We start from the raw sequence: 20,400 nt of genomic DNA, 5'->3' as shown, positions 1-20,400 counted from the left end.
ACCTAACACAAGAGGAGAATGACTGACTTGTGCGATACGGCCTATGGCTAAACAAAAGAAAACTGAGTACATAACGTCAGATCCACAGGAAGCTGGGACCATCAACACTGACAGAGAAGATCTACCATGAATAATAAAATTTAAGTATCTCGAATCAGCAATCTCTACTGATGGCCAGCTTGCAGAAGATGTCAACAAGAATCCAGACAGCCTGGATGAAGTGGTGGATAACAGCAGGAGTCACCTACGATCGTCAGACAAAGGATCGTCTGTCATCCATCCCACTGCTTTCCATGGCACTGAGCATTGGCCAGCTACAAAAGAGTTGGACTGACAAACGAGGGGCATGGATATAAGGTTGCTTAGATGGACAGGTGGCATCATTCGATTGGACCACGTTTCAAATGATATTATCAGGAAACATTTTAGGATTGCACCAATCCAGAAGAAAATGCGAGAAAGCTGTCTGCGATGGTACAGGCATGTGGTGTGTGCATATGGAACAAACAATAACAATAAAATAAACCTTCACCATTGAGAGTCAGTTCAATTATCCTCACGTTGTCTACATGTAGTGTATCATGGTCCTTTTAGATCTTTCTTGTGCAGTCTGGAAACCATGTAATTAAACAATTACTTCATGGTGTAACTATTTTTTTCGTCAAAGAGTTACAACTTTACAGCAGCAACTGTCTATACATATGACAAGAGTATCATAAGAAACCTTCTTAGAAGTGTTTTACTTCTGCTAGAATTCTCTAAGATGTTTTACTTCTAATTTATTTACAGTTTCATTTCCATAAAGTAATAATTCATAGCAGGCAGTTTCAACTTATTTTCTAATTCTAACTGACAGACGACACAAAATGATTCTTTTATTGTGATATTACTTAAATTTTATTGCATGTTTAGGCAGTGTCTCATCTTCACGGTACTAAGATAATTCATCAATCACATAACTACAGCCAAAGCTGGAACAGCCAGTAATAGTAATTTTATGTTTCCATTTGTACAAATGAAAGAAAATGATGGATTCAGGATGATACGCATTTGACATGAAGGAAAGATGTTTGAAACTACAAGAAGTATATTAACTCTAATGTAGTCTTCCATGACCAGCATTTACAGAAGTTTTACACAGACTTAAGCATTTGTCTTTGATTTTAATCCAAGATGAACACATCGCACAACTCTCAGCAAGTTAAAATATCTTTTCAAACATTGATTCACTAAACACTCATCTTTATTTTATTTCTGAGCATTTCAACAGAGAAGCAGAAGTTTATGCACTCATACGAAAATCACTTGTCAGAAAGAAAGATATTATGAATTCTCTCATATTTTCCACACAACTGATTTTAGCTTTATGGAGAATCAATGATCGAAATAGGGTCAGGAGCAGCTCTTAGGTTACTATAGCATCCCTTCTTCTTACGTACTAGATCCCCCCACAACATGCTGCTCTTACAGGATGGGCAATTGCCTTCCACAGGCAATAATTGGCCAGGCTGTGAGAAGTGCTGAGCAAGGCAAATAATATGTGCAATCAGGGGGCATCCTGGAGTAACACAAGAAAGGCTGCTGGCATCAGAGACAGCATCATGACAGAATAAACACAGCGGCAGTGTGCTCTCTGGATCTGACGCCTTGTCAGCACTCACTACTTTGGCACTCACAACTGGTCCATATGACATTGGCATGTGCAGAGGTGGAACAGCCTATAAAAAAGAAAAAAAATAGGAAACAATTAACCAAAATATAATAAAGATGTTATAACATTTGTTCTGTCACCTATATTTAGATTCCCTTTCACACCTCCAAAAGTCTCCACTTTTTAATTCACATTTTTCTACAAGTTATCTCGTGCTTATCTTAAAACTTTACATTCCATACTTGTATTATGAAAGCTTTATACAATTTTTATTTACAAGTCATTTGGCTTCGAACTACATGTAGGCACGTCTAATACCATTTTCATTGGTCTACAGAGGAAAAGTAAGCGAAGAAGAATATAATAATTCCAATCCCAAAGAAAGCAGGTGTTGACAGATGTGAAAATTACCGAATTATCATTTAATAAGTCACGGCTGCAAAATACTAACACGAATTCTTTACAGACGAATGGAAAAAGTAGTAGAAGCCGACCTCGGAGAAGATCAGTTTGGATTCCGTAGAAATACTGGAACACGTGAGGCAATACTGACCCTACGACTTATCTTAGAAGCTAGATTAAGGAAAGGCAAACCTACGTTTCTAGCATTTGTAGACTTAGAGAAAGCTTTTGACAATGTTGACTGGAATACTCTCTTTCAAATTCTGAAGGTGGCAGGGGTAAAATACAGGGAGCGAAAGGCTATTTACAACTTGTACAGAAACCAGATGGCAGTTATAAGAGTCGAGGGACATGAAAGGGAAGCAGTGATTGGGAAGGGAGTGAGACAGGGTTGTAGCCTCTCCCCATTGTTATTCAATCTGTATATTGAGCAAGCAGTGAAGGAAACAAAAGAAAAATTTGGAGTAGGTATTAAAATCCATGGAGAAGAAATAAAAACTTTGAGGTTTGCTGATGACATTGTAATTCTGTCAGAGACAGCAAAGGACTTGGAAGAGCAGTTGAACGGAATGGATAGTGTCTTGAAAGGAGGATATAAGATGAACATCAACAAAAGCAAAACGAGGATAATGGAATGTAGTCGAATTAAGTTGGGTGATGCTGAGGGAATTAGATTAGGAAATGAGACATTTAAAGTAGTAAAGGAGTTTTGCTATTTGGGGAGCAAAATAACTGATGATGGTCGAAGTAGAGAGGATATAAAATGTAGACTGGCAATGGGAAGGAAAGCGTTTCTGAAGAAGAGAAATTTGTTAACATCGAGTATAGATTTAAATGTCAGGAAGTCGTTTCTGAAAGTATTTGTATGGAGTGTAGGCATGTATGGAAGTGAAACATAGACGATAAATAGTTTGGACAAGAAGAGAATAGAAGCTTTCGAAATGTGGTGCTACACAAGAATGCTGAAGATTAGATGGGTAGATCACATAACTAATGAGGAAGTATTGAACAGGATTGGGGAGAAGTGAAGTTTGTGGCACAACTTGACGAGAAGAAGGGATCGGTTGGTAGGGCATGTTCTGAGGCATCAAGGGATCACCAATTTAGTATTGGAGGGCAGCATGGAGGGTAAAAATTGTAGAGGGAGACCAAGAGATGAATACACTAAGCAGATTCAGAAGGATTTAGGTTGCAGTAGTTACTGGGAGATGAAGCAGCTTGCACAGGATAGAGTAGCATGGAGAGCTGCATCAAACCAGTCTCAGGACTGAAGACCACAAAAACAACAATGAAATCAGATACCAATTTTGCTGAATAATAGTAACTGTATTCCTAAAATTGTTCTTGGTTCACTAAGTGAAAGCAGTCTCTGCAAAACTGGAATATGTAGGCTACAGTTGGATTATTTATGTTTACAATTCTTCTACACTTTCTCTCTGATTTCACTAAATACATGCAGAGTGTGCAACTGATGATAACTTCAGCAGAATGTTGCTTCCGAAATGTAAGACACGGGTAGAAAAAGTACAACTTGAACCACAAGAGAAGTGTGTGCTAAATGAACCATTTGTTGTTCTTAAATGTTTACACTGCTCTATCAGCAAGTAAAAAAAATGGTACTTTTACACTCTAGTCAAACATCTGCATGTTAATTGTTTCCTTTAACACAAAATTTCTGGAAATGGGAGGAATAAACTAATATGTGAAATGTCTAACAAGTTCACAAAGAATCATTTGGGATGGCCAGTACTTACCTCCAGGAAGTACAAATCTCAGTATCTGCAACAGACATGCAAAAAGATAAAGAAACTGCAAAAGTAACTATAAGAGACCAAGTTTCCTTCTTCAGAAAAAAAGGATACTATTCAAGTGCAGGCAAGGGATTGGGGAGGCCACTTAGAACCTTCAAGGAAATTTCCTTCTTATGCAATAACACAAGAATCAATGAGAAACATTCAACACATATTCTGATGTACGTCACAGACATGCATGGCAAAATTAGGCTTCTAACTGATATGCTATAAGATACATAGTCTAATCAGTTGCAAAGGGGTATCTAACGCTTCAGTTAACCCAACCCCACTGCATATGAGGAGTATTCAAAGTATTATCACGCCAAGAAATTTTGTTATTTTTCAGTGCATGACAATATAAACTGAAGTGCAACTAACGTACAGGAATAGTGAAATTTTAAAAAAAATATATCTACAAATTAATATCTAAGTTTTTAATCCATTCAAAGGCTTTCTCTGTCACTTCAAAGAAATAATATAGATTTACAGGGTAGCTCATTTGCTGCAGCTTGTCACAATGTGTTTGTTGATCTGATGTTTGCTGCCACAGTCACAATGAGATGACGAAGTCTTTCCCGACCAATGGAGAGTTTCTATAAAGATGCCATGGCCTATATGAATCCTACTGTTTTCCAAGCAAATGACATTAATTCCATGTCCCCCCCCCCTTTTTTTGTGGGGGCACTCAACTACTAAGGCCATTAGCGCCCAGTCACAAACATTAGAGCACTAATAGCGTAGAAAAATGCAAGGGGGCAACACCAGAAAGTACTTACAAAGATGCAGATAAACAAAATAAAAGAATTAGATGTCTTTGGACAAGTCCATCAATGTAATAAAACTAAGGACACGAACAGCTGCTCGAGCGTCATCAGTAAAAAATTCCTGTAAGGTAGACGGCAGAAACAGAACAACACGAGAGTGAATAAAACGGGGACAGGACAATAAAACATAGTGCACCCTCAGTGTATGACCACAGGGGCACTGCGGGGCAGGGTCACCGGACAACAGGTAGCGGTGGCTAAATCGGCAATGCCCAATCTGAAACCTGGCCACAATGACCACCTCTCGCCGGGAAGGGCGTGAGGAGGTCGTCCAAGCCGTCGGGATCGGTTTGATGGCCCTAAGCTTATTTTCATGGAGAGAGGACCAAGCCTCAAGCCACAATGATGAAACACGCCGTCAAAGAACCCCACTAACATAAGTTGATGGCACACAAAAGGAAGCCGTCCGAGGCAGGAGGACAGCAGCCTTGGCTGCTGCATCAGCAGCTTCGTTCCCAGGCACACCAACGTGGCCAGGAATCCACAAAAAAAAAAAAAAAAAAAAGGACACGGGCGTCGGTATCAGCTAGCGACTGAAGATTAGATGGGTAGATCACATAACTAATGAGGAAGTATTGAACAGGATTGGAAATGAGACATTTAAAGTAGTAAAGGAGTTTTGCTATTTGGGGAGCAAAATAACTGATGATGGTCGAAGTAGAGAGGATATAAAATGTAGACTGGCAATGGGAAGGAAAGCGTTTCTGAAGAAGAGAAATTTGTTAACATCGAGTATAGATTTAAATGTCAGGAAGTCGTTTCTGAAAGTATTTGTATGGAGTGTAGGCATGTATGGAAGTGAAACATAGACGATAAATAGTTTGGACAAGAAGAGAATAGAAGCTTTCGAAATGTGGTGCTACACAAGAATGCTGAAGATTAGACTGCAAAAAGATAAAGAAACTGCAAAAGTAACTATAAGAGACCAGGGAAGGTCGCCAGGGAGGTGAAAAGCCCCTTCGGCTTTGGAGATGTTCGAGCTAGTGGAACGCGGAGAAGGGGCGTGATGCAGGAGATGGATTACGTAGGGGAAATGGTCACTCGAGTATGTGTCAGACAGAGCATACCACTCGAACTGATGTGCAAGGTGGATAGTGGATATTGAGAGGTCCAAGTGGGAATAGGTATGCATTGTGTCCGAAAGGAAGGTAGGTGCACCTGTATTCAAGCAGACTAGATTGAGGTGGTTGAAAAGGTCTGCCAAGAGGGATCCTCTTGGGCAGGATGCTGGAGAGCCCCACAGGGGATGGTGGGCATTAAAGTCTCCAATCAACAAAAATGGTGTAGGAAGCTGGGCAATCAGTTGTATCATGTCTGCCCTAGTAAAGCCAGACGATGATGGAGTGTAAACAGTACAAATGGAAAATATGAAAGTGGGGAGAGTAATTCGGATGGCAATTGCCAGCAGATCTGTGTGCAATGTGACTGGATCGTAGTAGACATCATCCCGAACCAGCAACATGACCCCTCCATGGGCCAGAATACCTGCCACTGGGGGTAGATCAAAACGAGGTATAGTGTGCCAGGTCAATATGATCGCATGGGCGGAACTTCGTTTCTTGGAGACCTACAACAAGCGGGCAGTGCATTCGAAGGAGCAATTTTAGTTCCTCTCGGTTGGACCGAATGCCGCAAATATTCCATTGAAGAAGTGTCATTATGAAAACGAAAAGAAAAAGGAGAAACAAGAAAGGGTCACCTCGATGGCCGCTGAGGGCCTGGCTTTGAGGGAGCACTGCTGCTGCAATCGATAGGTGGTGAGTCACGGTCCATCAACTCAACAGTTGTGTCTGCCACCTTCCTGAGCTGGTCAGGAGGGGCAGCTTCCTCCGCCAATGAAAGGCCAGATGATCGGCAACCAATGGTGCGGCCTGGCGAAACTGAAGATGGCCGGGGACGGCAACCGCTGGGTGGCACAGGAGAAGAAACGCGCCTCGGCGGAGATGGAGAACTCTTTTTTTCTATGAGCCTTCTTTGAAGAAGTACGTTTTGTCAAAAGAACAGTTGATGGCTGTGAAGTTTGTGCATGCAAGAAATCTTCACGTGTCGGTTCTTTTTTGAAGGTCCGAGCATCTGATGTAGAGGTCCTTGTCTTAGCAGTAGCAGATGATGATGTTTGAGCCTTAGGGTTGGTGGGAGGAAGAGGAGACGTTGATCGGGCGATCTTAGCACTGGCCGATCTGACGACTGAATCGCTAAATGTTAGATCGCATGTCTGTGTAGCCATCTCCCTGGTAGGCCGAGGAGAGGCGAGAACAGTACTGTATTTACCTGCCGGAAGCACAGTGGACTTCCTGCTATTGAATAACTGGCAAGCAGCCGAGGCTGACACCTTCTCTTTCACTCGAATTTCCTGTATACTTTTCTCATCTTTGTAGATGGGGCAGTCGTGAGAGGAGGCAGCATGGTCGCCCATACAGTTGATGCAATGAGGGGACGGAGGTGGACAGTCACCCTCACGGGCGTCCCTGCCACAGGTAATGCATTAAGCCGCACTTGAACAAGACTACCATGTACGGTTAAACCACTGACATCGGTAACACCTTGTAGGGCTGGGTACATACGGCCAAACAGAAATGATCTCATAACCTGCTTTAATTCGTGAAGGCAATTGCACATTGTCGAATGTCAGGAATATGGTTTGGGTTGGTATGAGGTCCTTGTCGACCCTTTTCATGAGCAGATAGAGGGCCGTCACTCCCTGATTGGAGAGGAAAGACAGAATCTCCTCATCAGTTAGTCCATCGAGTGACCTGGTATACACCACGCCACGCGACGAATTCAAAGTGCGATGGGCCTCCACCCGTACACAAAATGTGTGTAAGAGAGTGGCTCGAAGTAATTTTTGGGCCTGGAAGGCGCTCTCTGTCTCCAACAGCAAGGTAACGTTGCACAACCGAGTACAAGATTTCACTGGTCCTGCAATCGCATCTACACCCTTGTGAATGACGAAAGGGTTGACTGTTCAGAAATCGTGACCGTCAGATCTTGTGACAACAAGAAACTTCGGTGCTTGTGGTAGAATTTTCGGAACAGGAGTTTCATCTAGCTTTCTTTTTTGGGCAGAAGACAGGGAAGAAGAAAAAGAGAAATCCATTGTGGATGAATCCCCCATGTTCGCCAGTGTCTCCGATGGTGCGCTCCTTCCTTGTGGGGGGGCCTCTCAGAGGGCACTCCCGCCTTATGTGACTGTTCACACCTCAGGTCACACCTCCCGAGAAACGACGGAGGGACCAATCGGCACGTTCGGAAGGTAACGGCTCAGGCAATCACGCCTCCCTGGGCCTGGCCTTTACCAGGGGGTACGTGTGTGCCTTACTTGTCTACCCAGAGCGGGGAAATACGCGTTACCCCGTCACAGGCTACACGTGTGAGTGCGTGGGTTGGCCTTCAGATACGCACAGGGAGGAAAAGGAGAGGACAGAGAGAGAGGGATAGAAGAAAGAATCTCTAACACCGAAGCAGAGAATAAGACACGGAAAAGAAGACAAGGAGAATAGGGCAAGGAGAATGAGGCAGAGATAGAAGTAAGGGCATGAAAGCAAGGAGAAGAGTGAACGTAGGGAAAGAACAATAGAGAAAGAAAGCATGAGGATGGAGAAAAACAAAGGAAACAGGATCTTGGAGTTTTCAAACGTCCATCTCCGGACGAAGGCCCGATGCATTACTCCCAAGAAGAGGGAGTGTGAAGGGGAGGTAGGGGAGGTAAGGGGGGGGGAAGGATTGGGGACGAGGAGGGATGGGGAAGGGGGGTGGGGCAGTCCGGAAAGGAAGGAGAACTGCACTAGCTCGGGGCCCCGTACTTGCCACACACGTATCCACAAAAGAGTTGTGGACCCCTTGGGGGGCCATGTCATTTGGTCTCATGTCAGGTTTACAGTGGTCTGATATTCCCCATGGGCAATGTTGTTCCACATTTCTGACCACTGCCTGCTTATGTTGAAATCCACTACTCGCAGTGATTCCGTCAATATGTGAGGTGATTTCCTGCATTTTAATCGGTTCTTATAAGTGCAGGCACATCAGAGTGGATTGGGAGTTTGGGAATTTTAATTAATTTTTCATATTCCTTGAGAAGGGCATCCTGTCTTCGAAGATCTGGTGGTATAATGTAGCTTTGATGTGGTAACTAATGAAGAGTAGAAGATCTGCTGTAATCTGTTGTTGTCCTCATTGTTGCTTCTAGCTGAACATGGATTTTTCTCACACGAGAATTATTAAGCCACACTGGAGCACAGTATCCAGCAGCAAAGTAGTGGAATCCTAAGGAAGAATATGATAGTGTTGTAGCTCTTCTACTTCTACATCTATATTCTTGTGAACTACTGTGAAGTGCATGGCACAGGGTATGTCCCACTGTACCAGTTATTAGGGCTTTTTCCTCTTCCGCAACATACCGTATTTACTCGAATCTAAGCCGCACTTTTTTTCCAGTTTTTGTAATCCAAAAAACCGCCTGCGGCTTAGAATCGAGTGCAAAGCAAGCGGAAGTTCTGAAAAATGTTGGTAGGTGCCGCAACAACTAACTTCTGCCGTCGAATATATGTAGCGCTACACAAGCATGCTTTGTGGGCACAAAGATAAATACTGGCGCCAAAACCTCTGCATCAGTAAATAAATTAAAAAAAAAAGGTAGAAGACGAGCTTTTTTTTCTCCGCCCCGAGTTTCGACCACTGCATTTTCATACATTATCCAACGAAGTAAATACAAATTCCGTATTGTTCATCTTCGAATGTAGCAGAATTTCAATGTACTATGAAAATCCGACTGGCAAGACTGTTAGGGATGTTTGTCAATATGGCCAACTCTACGTTCCGAGTTTTTTCCTACCTGTGAGAAGAGATGGTTGCTAATATGAACCTGATGAAATGTGAATCACATGCACTATTCTCTTCACCATAAGAAAAATACGAATATAAACATTTTGCCATGTATTCTTTCGTGTTTGCTGCTATCTCATTTAAATCCTGTCTGCCTAATAAACTACGAAACTAGAGTGAGACAACAGCAAACGCGGAAGAATATACGTATCGTGTCATGTTTATATTCGTATTATTCTTATGCCTAATAGTGATACAGTCAGAAATGAAGCACGGCAACTGACTAGATGTTAAATGTAAGATGACTAATTTCTGTGCAGAATTTGATGTACTAAAGAAGCGGCCGCAAAGATTTTCAAACGGAGAAAAATTTTCGCTAAACTCTCGTTCAGAACATGTTCTATCATACGCAGTCTATTATTTGGTTCTTGTTGATCATTATCAAAGAAAGCAGCAGTGTAAGTAACAACAAATAGCAGTCTCTTGCCATTATTTCGCTAATGAGACGATTCCTCTTTTTTTTAAGCGGCGGTAGCGCGCACAAAAGCAAGTCATGCCGCGAGCGGCGACAGGCCGTAAACACGCACTATCAAAATGCGACAAACAATGCATGACATAGTACAGTAATGCATTTTCAGCTTAGAGTGACAAACACCTATAACAAAGAAAACGGCACTTATCAGATCAAAGCAAAATAAGCAATCGATTCAAACCAGACGAAGCACGTGAAAAAGGAAGGGGACCCGTATAAATACGGACGGAGCGCCTGACGCATAGCAATGGCTACCTGGTAAAGCTTAACTGCTAAGCTTACGACTTGAACCAAACTACTGTGGCTGTATCGTCTTTCATTCGACCTAAATTGTGTCTCATATTACAATGGACCAACTTTGTTTCGATTTGGAGGTGCGGCCTAAAACTTTTCTCTCCCCTTGAATTTCGAGTCTCAAATTTCAGGTGCGGCTTAGATTCGGGAAATTTTTTTTTCCTTTATTTCGAGTCTCATTTTTCAAGTGCGGCTTAGATTCCAGTGCGGCTTAGATTCGAGTAAATACGGTATGGAGTGCAGGAAGAACGATAGTTTAAATGCCTATGGGGGTGCTGTAATTATTTTAAACTTGTCCTCATGACCCTTGTGAAAGAGAGATGTAGGGCAGCTTAGTATATTCCTTGAGTCGTCATATAAAGCTGGTTCTTCAAACTTCATTAGAAGACTTCCTCAGGGCAGTTTCTGTCTGCCTTCAAGGGGCTGACAGTTAAGTTTCTTCTACATCTCTGTGACACTCTTCCTTGGGTCAAACAAAACTGTGAACATTTGTGCCGCCCTTCTCTGTGTGTGTGCGCAACATCAACCATTAGTCCTATTTGGCATGGGTCCAACATACTTGAGCTATATTCTAGACGTGTCACACGGGTGATTTGTAAGCAATTTCCCTTGTAGACTGATTGCATTTTACTGATTCTGATAGTGGCTCACTGATTTTATATTCATAAAATACTATGTGGTTTTCGTGTTGCAAACAGCACAATTTTACATTTCTGAACATTTAAAGCAAGTTGCCAATCTTTGCACCACTTTGAAATCTTGTCTAGGTATGACTGAACACTTGAGCAGCTTCATCCAGACTTTGCTGAACTGTAGATAACTGCATCATCAGCAAAAAGAATGGGGTTACTATTAATATTGTCCACAAGGTCATTAACATACAACATGAACAGTAAGGGACCAAACATACTTCCCTGACATACACCCAAAGTTACTTCTACATCTGTCGTCGATTCTTCATCTAAGATAAATGTTTTGAACCTACCAAGAAATCCTCAATCCAGTCACATATTTCATCCGATACCCCATGTGATTGTACTTTTGAAAATAAGCATAGATGTGGTACTAAGTCATATGTTTTTCAGAAATTGAGAAATACTGCACTCGCATGACTGCCTTGATCCATGGCTTTCAGGATGTCATGTGAGAAAACTGTGAATTGGGTTTTATTTGGTCTGGAAACCCATGCAGGTTGGCACGGAGGAGGTTGTTCTGTCTGTGATACCTCATGTTTGAGCTCAGTATATTTTCTGAGATCCTACAGCAAACGAAGGTCAAGGACATTGGGCAGCAGTTTTGCAGACTACTACTGCTACCCTTCTTTCAGACAAGTGTGATCCATTATTTCTTCCAGCTAATGGGCACAGATTTTTGTTTGAGCTATTTAAAATATATTACCATTAACTGGAGGGCTAGCTCAGCCACAAATTGGGTACAGCAGCTGATGGGCATTACACAGAGCACCAGGGCTTCATTCAATTTTAATGGTTTGACTTGTTTCTCAATGGTACTGACACTAACATCTATTTCACTCATCTTTTCAGTGGTATGAGGATTAAATTGGGGCCATACTCCTGAGTATTCCTTTGTAAAGCAAGATTTGAACACTGAGTTAAGCATTTCTGCTTTTGCTTTGCTACTCTTAATTTCTGTCTGCCTTGTCCATGAGTGACTGGACACTAACTTTGGTGCCACTTACCATCTGTACAGACAATCAGTATTTCTTTGGGTTTTGAGAAAGACATTTTGACAATATTCTGTGACATTAGTCACTGAAGGCTTCACACATTGCTCTCAACTGCCAAATGCATTTCATTCAGCATCTCTCTATCTATAGCCCTCTATACTTATTACGCAGTAATCTGTACACCATGCAGGATCTCTCCCACCATGAACTGCTCTGCTGGGTACATATCTGTCCACTGCATTGTCAACTATTCTTTTAAACTTGATCCACAGTTCTTCTACGTGCTCATGACCTGAGCTAACAGTTTCAATTTCCTCTTTGAGATATGATACCACTACTTTGCCTAGTCTATCGTAGCACGTTTCTAGGAGAGCCAAGACAAAAATCTCAGCCCATCTCCACTTTATCAGAGGACAGCATCGTTTTTCTTGTCCCTCTGGTGATGTGTTGTGGTATTCTTTCATCAAAATTTCAGTGTATGACAGAACTGAAGATGTATATCTGCAAACAAACAATACATTACAAGGACTGTCCAGAAAGTAACAGGCGTTTGGTCTATTGCGACAGTGGGATGGGCTACAGCCACCCTCTTGGTGCCATAGCATTCCTACACTCAGTACAGATCCAGCAGCAGTAGTGTGAGGTCTGTCTCTCTCCTACTTTGCCTCCTGTGATGTGTTAAAATGTGCACTGCAAAAAAAAAAAAAAAAAAAAAACAATCCTGTCACCTGTGAAGTACATTCTGTGATTAGGTTTTTGTTGGGAAAAAAACTGCTAACCGGTTGAAATTTATTGCGATCTTTGTGATGTGTACGGAAAAGGAATAATGAGTGGAAGCTGAGTGAAGCAATGGGGCATACATTTTAAAAGTGGCTCTCCTAGAAACGTGCTACGATAGTGTGGCACGGGAATTCCAATGTGTATCAGAACTGCAACCATTTACCTGCAGACAGGTAAAATAATAATAATAATAATAATAATAATAGTATAATAATAAACCCCGTGGAGGCCCGGGAAAAGAATAGGCCTCCGGTATGTTCTGCCAGTCGTAAAAGGCGACGAAAAGAACAAACCACTAATAGGGCTAACCCCCCTTTTAGTGTGATTACTTGGTTCAGGACAGAACTAAAGAAGCCTCGGACAAGCGCCGTCATGGTCGGGGACGACGCTTGAACCCTATGCCCGCCCACAATGGTAACGACACTGCTAGCCAACTGGATAATGATTTAAATCCAAATAGAGGTGTTTTGCAGGATATGCTTCCTGCAACCACCCAAGAAGGAAAACAAAGACAGAGGATGAGATGGTCAGATGAAGTTAATCGACACCTCATGTTCTGTTATTACCAAGCAACAAACCTAGGAACCAACACAACTGGATACAGATCACAAGTATACACAACATTTATTACCAGATACCCAGAATTAAAATTTTTAACAGAACAACGACTAGCTGATCAGATCCATGTAATAATAAAAAATAACAGGATACCCCAGTCAGAATTAGAAAACATCAAACAACAAGTACAACAAATACTAGAACAAAATAATGTGCAATCAGAAGAAGAAGAAGAAGAAAATACAGTAATGGACTCAAACATCCCAGAGCAAACAAACAAAGAACAACACACATCAATTAAACAATCAGAGGAAAACGACATCTTAAGACAGCCACCAGAACAAGCACAAATAGAACACGAAGTGACACACATGTTAGATATAGAAGAGAAATTTCAGCTGACATATATAGAATACAAAGACACAGATACAGACATTAGACCATTCTTGCATACACCACCAAATAACCCACAAGTCGAAACAACAATAAAAACTATCAACACAATCATACACAACAAAATAAATGAATACACAACTAGGGAAGAGTTACAACTACTGGTTTATGTAGGAGCACTCACTACACTAAATATACACACTAGGCAGAGATCAGAACCAACCAACACACAGAAGAAACCCACAAAACCAGCATGGCAACACAGGCTACAGATCAGAATAGAAAAACTGAGAAAAGACATCGGACAGCTAACACAATTTATAAGAAATGAAATATCAGACAAAAAACGAAAAAGGTTAGGTAAAATCTCACAACAAGAAGCAATAGAGCAATTAGATGAAAAGAAGCAGAAATTACAAGCATTGGCCAAACGACTTAGAAGATACAAAAAAAAGTGAAAATAGAAGGAAACAAAACCAAACATTCAACACAAACCAAAAGAAATTTTACCAGACAATAGATAACACACACATTAAAATAGACAATCCACCAAACATAACAGACATGGAACACTTCTGGAGCAACATATGGTCAAACCCGGTACAACATAACAGGCATGCACGGTGGATACAAGCAGAAACAGACTCATACAAGATGATACCACAAATGCCTGAAGTGATAATTTTACAACATGAAGTCACCCGAGCAATTAATTCTACGCACAATTGGAAAGCCCCTGGAAATGATAAAATAGCAAATTTCTGGCTAAAGAAGTTCACCTCAACACATTCACATCTAACTAAATTATTTAACAGTTACATTGCAGACCCATACAAATTCCCTGATACACTTACACATGGAGTAACCTATCTGAAACCTAAAGATCAAGCAGACACAGCAAACCCAGCTAAATATCGCCCCATAACATGCCTACCAACAATCTACAAAATATTAACCTCAGTCATTGCACAGAAATTAATGACACATACAACACAGAACAAAATTATAAATGAAGAACAAAAAGGCTGCTGCAAAGGAGCACGAGGATGTAAAGAGCAACTGATAATAGATGCAGAGGTGACATATCAAGCTAAAACTAAACAAAGGTCGCTACACTACGCATACATTGATTACCAAAAAGCTTTTGATAGTGTACCCCACTCATGGTTACTACAGATATTGGAAATATACAAAGTAGATCCTAAATTGATACAGTTCCTAAACATAGTTATGAAAAACTGGAAAACCACACTTAATATCCAAACTAACTCTAATAATATCACATCACAGCCAATACAGATTAAACGTGGAATATACCAAGGAGACTCATTAAGTCCTTTCTGGTTCTGTCTTGCTCTGAACCCACTATCCAACATGCTAAATAATACAAATTATGGATATAATATTACTGGAACATACCCACACAAAATCACACATTTGCTATACATGGATGATCTAAAACTACTGGCAGCAACCAATCAACAACTCAACCAATTACTAAAGATAACAGAAGTATTCAGAAATGATATAAATATGGCTTTTGGAACAGACAAATGTAAGAAAAACAGCATAGTCAAGGGAAAACACACTAAACAAGAAGATTACATATTGAATAACCACAGTGACTCCATAGAAGCGATGGAAAAAACAGATGCCTATAAATATCTAGGATACAGACAAAAAATAGGAATAGATAATACAAATATTAAAGAAGAACTAAAAGAAAAATATAGACAAAGACTAACAAAAATACTGAAAACAGAATTGACAGCAAGAAACAAGACAAAAGCTATAAATACTTACGCTATACCAGTATTGACCTACTCATTTGGAGTAGTGAAATGGAGTAACACAGACCTAGAAGCACTCAATACACTTACACGTTCACAATGCCACAAATATAGAATACATCACATACATTCAGCAACTGAAAGATTCACATTAAGCAGAAAGGAAGGAGGAAGGGGATTCATCGACATAAAAGACCTACATTATGGACAGGTAGACAATTTAAGAAAATTCTTTCTAGAACGAGCAGAAACTAGCAAAATACACAAAGCAATCACTCACATAAATACATCGGCTACACCACTGCAATTTCATAACCACTTCTACAACCCTTTAGATCACATAACATCAACAAATACGAAGAAAGTAAATTGGAAAAAGAAAACACTACATGGCAAGCACCCGTATCATCTAACACAACCACACATCGATCAAGATGCATCCAACACATGGCTAAGAAAAGGCAATATATACAGTGAGACGGAAGGATTCATGATTGCAATACAGGATCAAACAATAAACACCAGATATTACAGCAAGCATATTATTAAAGATCCCAATACCACAACAGATAAATGCAGACTTTGCAAACAACAAATAGAAACGGTAGATCACATCACAAGTGGATGTACAATACTAGCAAATACAGAATACCCCAGAAGACATGACAATGTAGCAAAAATAATACATCAACAACTTGCCTTACAACATAAACTTATAAAACAACACGTTCCCACATACAAGTATGAACCACAAAATGTACTGGAGAATGATGAATACAAATTATACTGGAACAGAACCATTATAACAGATAAAACAACACCACCTAACAAACCTGACATCATACTCACCAATAAAAAGAAGAAATTAACACAACTAATCGAAATATCCATACCCAATACAACAAATATACAAAAGAAAACCGGAGAAAAAATTGAAAAATACATCCAACAGGCTGAGGAAGTCAAGGACATGTGGCATCAGGATAAAGTTGACATTATACCAATTATACTATCAACTACAGGAGTCATACCACACAATATCCACCAGTACATCAATGCAATACAGCTACATCCAAACTTATATATACAATTACAGAAATCCGTAATTATTGATACATGTTCAATTACCCGAAAGTTCCTAAATGCAATATAACATATACCGTACAGTTAAAAGGAAGTGACGCTTGATCAAGGTCCGCGTCACTTTCCATTTTTAACCAGACTTAATGTCTGAGAAAGTAAAGAAATAATAATAATAATAATTTGTAATTCAAATTACAAATAATACAAATTATGGATACAATATTACTGGAACATACCCACACAAAATCACACATCTGCTATACATGGATTATCTAAAACTACTGGCAGCAACAAATCAACAACTCAACCAATTACTAAAGATAACAGAAGTATTCAGCAATGATATAAGTATGGCTTTTGGAACAGACAAATGTAAGAAAAATAGCATAGTCAAGGGAAAACACACTAAACAAGAAGATTACATATTGAATAACCACAGCGACTGCATAGAAGCGATGGAAAAAACAGATGACTATAAATATCTAGGATACAGACAAAAAATAGGAATAGATAATACAAATATTAAAGAAGAACTAAAAGAAAAATATAGACAAAGACTAACAAAAATACTGAAAACAGAATTGATAGCAAGAAACAAGACAAAAGCTATAAATACTTATGCTATACCAATATTGACTTACTCATTTGGAGTAGTGAAATGGAGTAACACAGACCTAGAAGCACTCAATACACTTACACAATCACAATGCCACAAGTATAGAATACATCACACATATTCAGCAACAGAAAGATTCACATTAAGCAGAAAGGAAGGAGGAAGGGGATTTATCGACATAAAAAACCTACATTATGGACAGGTAGACAATTTAAGAAAATTCTTTCTAGAACAAGCAGAAACTATCAAAATACACAAAGGAATCACTCATATAAATACATCGGCTACACCACTGCAATTTCATTACCACTTCTACAACCCTTTAGATCACATAACATCAACAGATATGAAGAAAGTAAATTGGAAAAAGAAAACACTTAATGGCAAGCACCCGTATCATCTAACACAGACACACATCGATCAAGACGCACCCAACACATGGCTAAGAAAAGGCAATATATACAGTGAGACGGAAGGATTCTTGATTGCAATACAGGATCAAACAATAAACACCAGGTATTACAGCAAGCATATTATTAAAGATCCCAATACCACAACAGATAAATGCAGACTTTGCAAACAACAAATAGAAACAGTAGATCACATCACAAGCGGATGTACAATGCTAGCAAATACAGAATGCCACAGAAGGCATGACAATGTAGCAAAAATAATACATCAACAGCTTGCCTTACAACATAAACTTATAAAACAACACGTTCCTACATACAAGTATGCACCACAAAATGTACTGGAGAATGATGAACACAAATTATACTGGAACAGAACCATTATAACAGATAAAACAATGCCACATAACAAACCTGACATCATACTCACCAATAAAAAGAAGAAATTAACACAACTAATCGAAATATCCATACCCAATACAACAAACATACAAAAGAAAACAGGAGAAAAAATTGAAAAATACATCCAACTGGCTGAGGAAGTCAAGGACATGTGGCATCAGGATAAAGTTGACATTATACCAATTATACTATCAACTACAGGAGTCATACCACACAATATCCACCAGTACATCAATGCAATACAGCTACATCCAAACTTATATATACAACTACAGAAATACGTAATTATTGATACATGTTCAATTACCCGAAAGTTCCTAAATGCAATATAACAGATACCGTACAGTTAAAAGGAAGTCACGCTTGATCAAGGTCCGCGTCACTTTCCATTTTTAACCAGACATAATGTCTGAGAAAGGAAAGAAATAATAATAGGCTAACTTAATTCTTTTCAAAGTGGCAATACTATGATTACCCTTTGTATTTGGTTCAACACATTCTACAATAGTAGTCCACAAACAGTAGACAGGAGAATTGCATCAATTGAACCTTAGGATTCTACAAAAAGCAACAGCAAACAATTAAAGTTAAGTTATTCCAGAAACAAAACAGCAAACTAAACATGAAATCTGTCACTACAGCCATTCAGTATGAAGTAATTGTTCTATCTGTAAAGAATCTCAATTTCACCTTTAGATCTCTACAGTAATCCTGATTCAACCAGCGAACAGTCAATGGAAGTCTTTTCCAAGGACCCACACGTAACATTTCTGACAGAACACGAAGGCAGTAGTCATACACTTTCTCTGTCCGACTTTTACTTGACACGTGGCGCAATCTTCTTGATCTATCTGGGTGTTGCCAAGCCCATTCAAACTGCAACATTAAAGTTACTGCACATAAATAATATCCTATGTTAATAAATTTGGGTCAGTTTAAGAACAAACCTTAGAATAGGTAGGCTACGTATTAAAACACTGCTATTTCTACTAATCAGTTCTCCAATTCAACTCTTGCAGTACCACTTACACCTGTAGTTTAAACAATTAGTGGCACAATATGATTCTTATACTCACAGATGAGGAAAATATTTTATGTACAGCAACTTTACATCACCCGAACCACTTCAATAGGTGTTTACGTCCCATCTAGTGCAATGTTGGGGAACGACATACCAGCATATACTATAATTGTTATGGAAGTCCTTATTAACTTATTAACTCTTCTATTTGTAACACTCACCCTCAAAGCTGAAATGTCATTGGGGAAACCATGAACGATCAGTACCATTTCCCTGAAAGAAGAGTGTCATATTATTACCACTTCACTTAAAAGTGAGAGTTTTTTGAAGTACAGTACATACATTTTAGTATCAACTAACAAACAGCAACAGTACGGTCATATCACAAAGAAATGTAGATATTTCCTGTGAACATTAAGTAAGACCATCCCACATTTGGGGAAAAATGCTATTAAAAAAAGCAGGGAAGTTTTGCATCTTAACTGATAACCACCTTAAGACTGAGCTGGACCATTTAATGAATTCTTACAACTTGACTGCTATGGTTAACTGGCCCATTAGAGTTACACAAAACTGTGTAAGCCTTTTAGATAATATTTCCATTGACAAGAGTAGAGTCAACAGTGCAAGACTACGCAAAGTAATTTATGGCCTGTCAGACTATGATTGACAACTTCTTAAAGTCAATAACATTAGTTTGTGCAACAAAGTCTCCCCCACATATACACTCCTGGAAATTGAAATAAGAACACCGTGAATTCATTGTCCCAGGAAGGGGAAACTTTATTGACACATTCCTGGGGTCAGATACATCACATGATCACACTGACAGAACCACAAGCACATAGACACAGGCAACAGAGCATGCACAATGTCGGCACTAGTACAGTGTATATCCACCTTTCGCAGCAATGCAGGCTGCTATTCTCCCATGGAGACGATCGTAGAGATGCTGGATGTAGTCCTGTGGAACGGCTTGCCATGCCATTTCCACCTGGCGCCTCAGTTGGACCAGCGTTCGTGCTGGACGTGCAGACCGCGTGAGACGACGCTTCATCCAGTCCCAAACATGCTCAATGGGGGACAGATCCGGAGATCTTGCTGGCCAGGGTAGTTGACTTACACCTTCTAGAGCACGTTGGGTGGCACGGGATACATGCGGACGTGCATTGTCCTGTTGGAACAGCAAGTTCCCTTGCCGGTCTAGGAATGGTAGAACGATGGGTTCGATGACGGTTTGGATGTACCGTGCACTATTCAGTGTCCCCTCGACGATCACCAGTGGTGTACGGCCAGTGTAGGAGATCGCTCCCCACACCATGATGCCGGGTGTTGGCCCTGTG

The 20,400-nt window shown here is 40.1% G+C and overlaps 1 protein-coding gene across 1 annotated transcript in view; it reads right to left on the bottom strand.

The window, feature by feature from the left end:
* Positions 1–1,225: 1,225 nt before the first annotated feature.
* The window catches only part of LOC126194951 (structure-specific endonuclease subunit slx1), a 33,994-nt gene continuing 14,819 nt past the window's right edge, over positions 1,226–20,400 (bottom strand). Inside the window, exons 2-4 of the mRNA XM_049933337.1 lie at positions 19,279–19,330; positions 18,727–18,912; positions 1,226–1,718 (exon numbers count right to left, since the gene is read on the bottom strand). Of these exons, the coding sequence (XP_049789294.1) occupies positions 1,365–1,718; positions 18,727–18,912; positions 19,279–19,330 (592 nt within the window). The 3' untranslated portion in view covers positions 1,226–1,364. The remainder of the gene's footprint in view (positions 1,719–18,726; positions 18,913–19,278; positions 19,331–20,400) is intronic.

This window comes from Schistocerca nitens, chromosome 7, assembly GCF_023898315.1.
Source record: "Schistocerca nitens isolate TAMUIC-IGC-003100 chromosome 7, iqSchNite1.1, whole genome shotgun sequence".
In the NCBI taxonomy this organism is placed as follows: Eukaryota; Metazoa; Arthropoda; class Insecta; order Orthoptera; family Acrididae; genus Schistocerca; species Schistocerca nitens.
The sequence above is the reverse complement of the archived record's forward strand: the minus strand, read 5'-3'. Positions and strand labels throughout refer to the sequence as shown.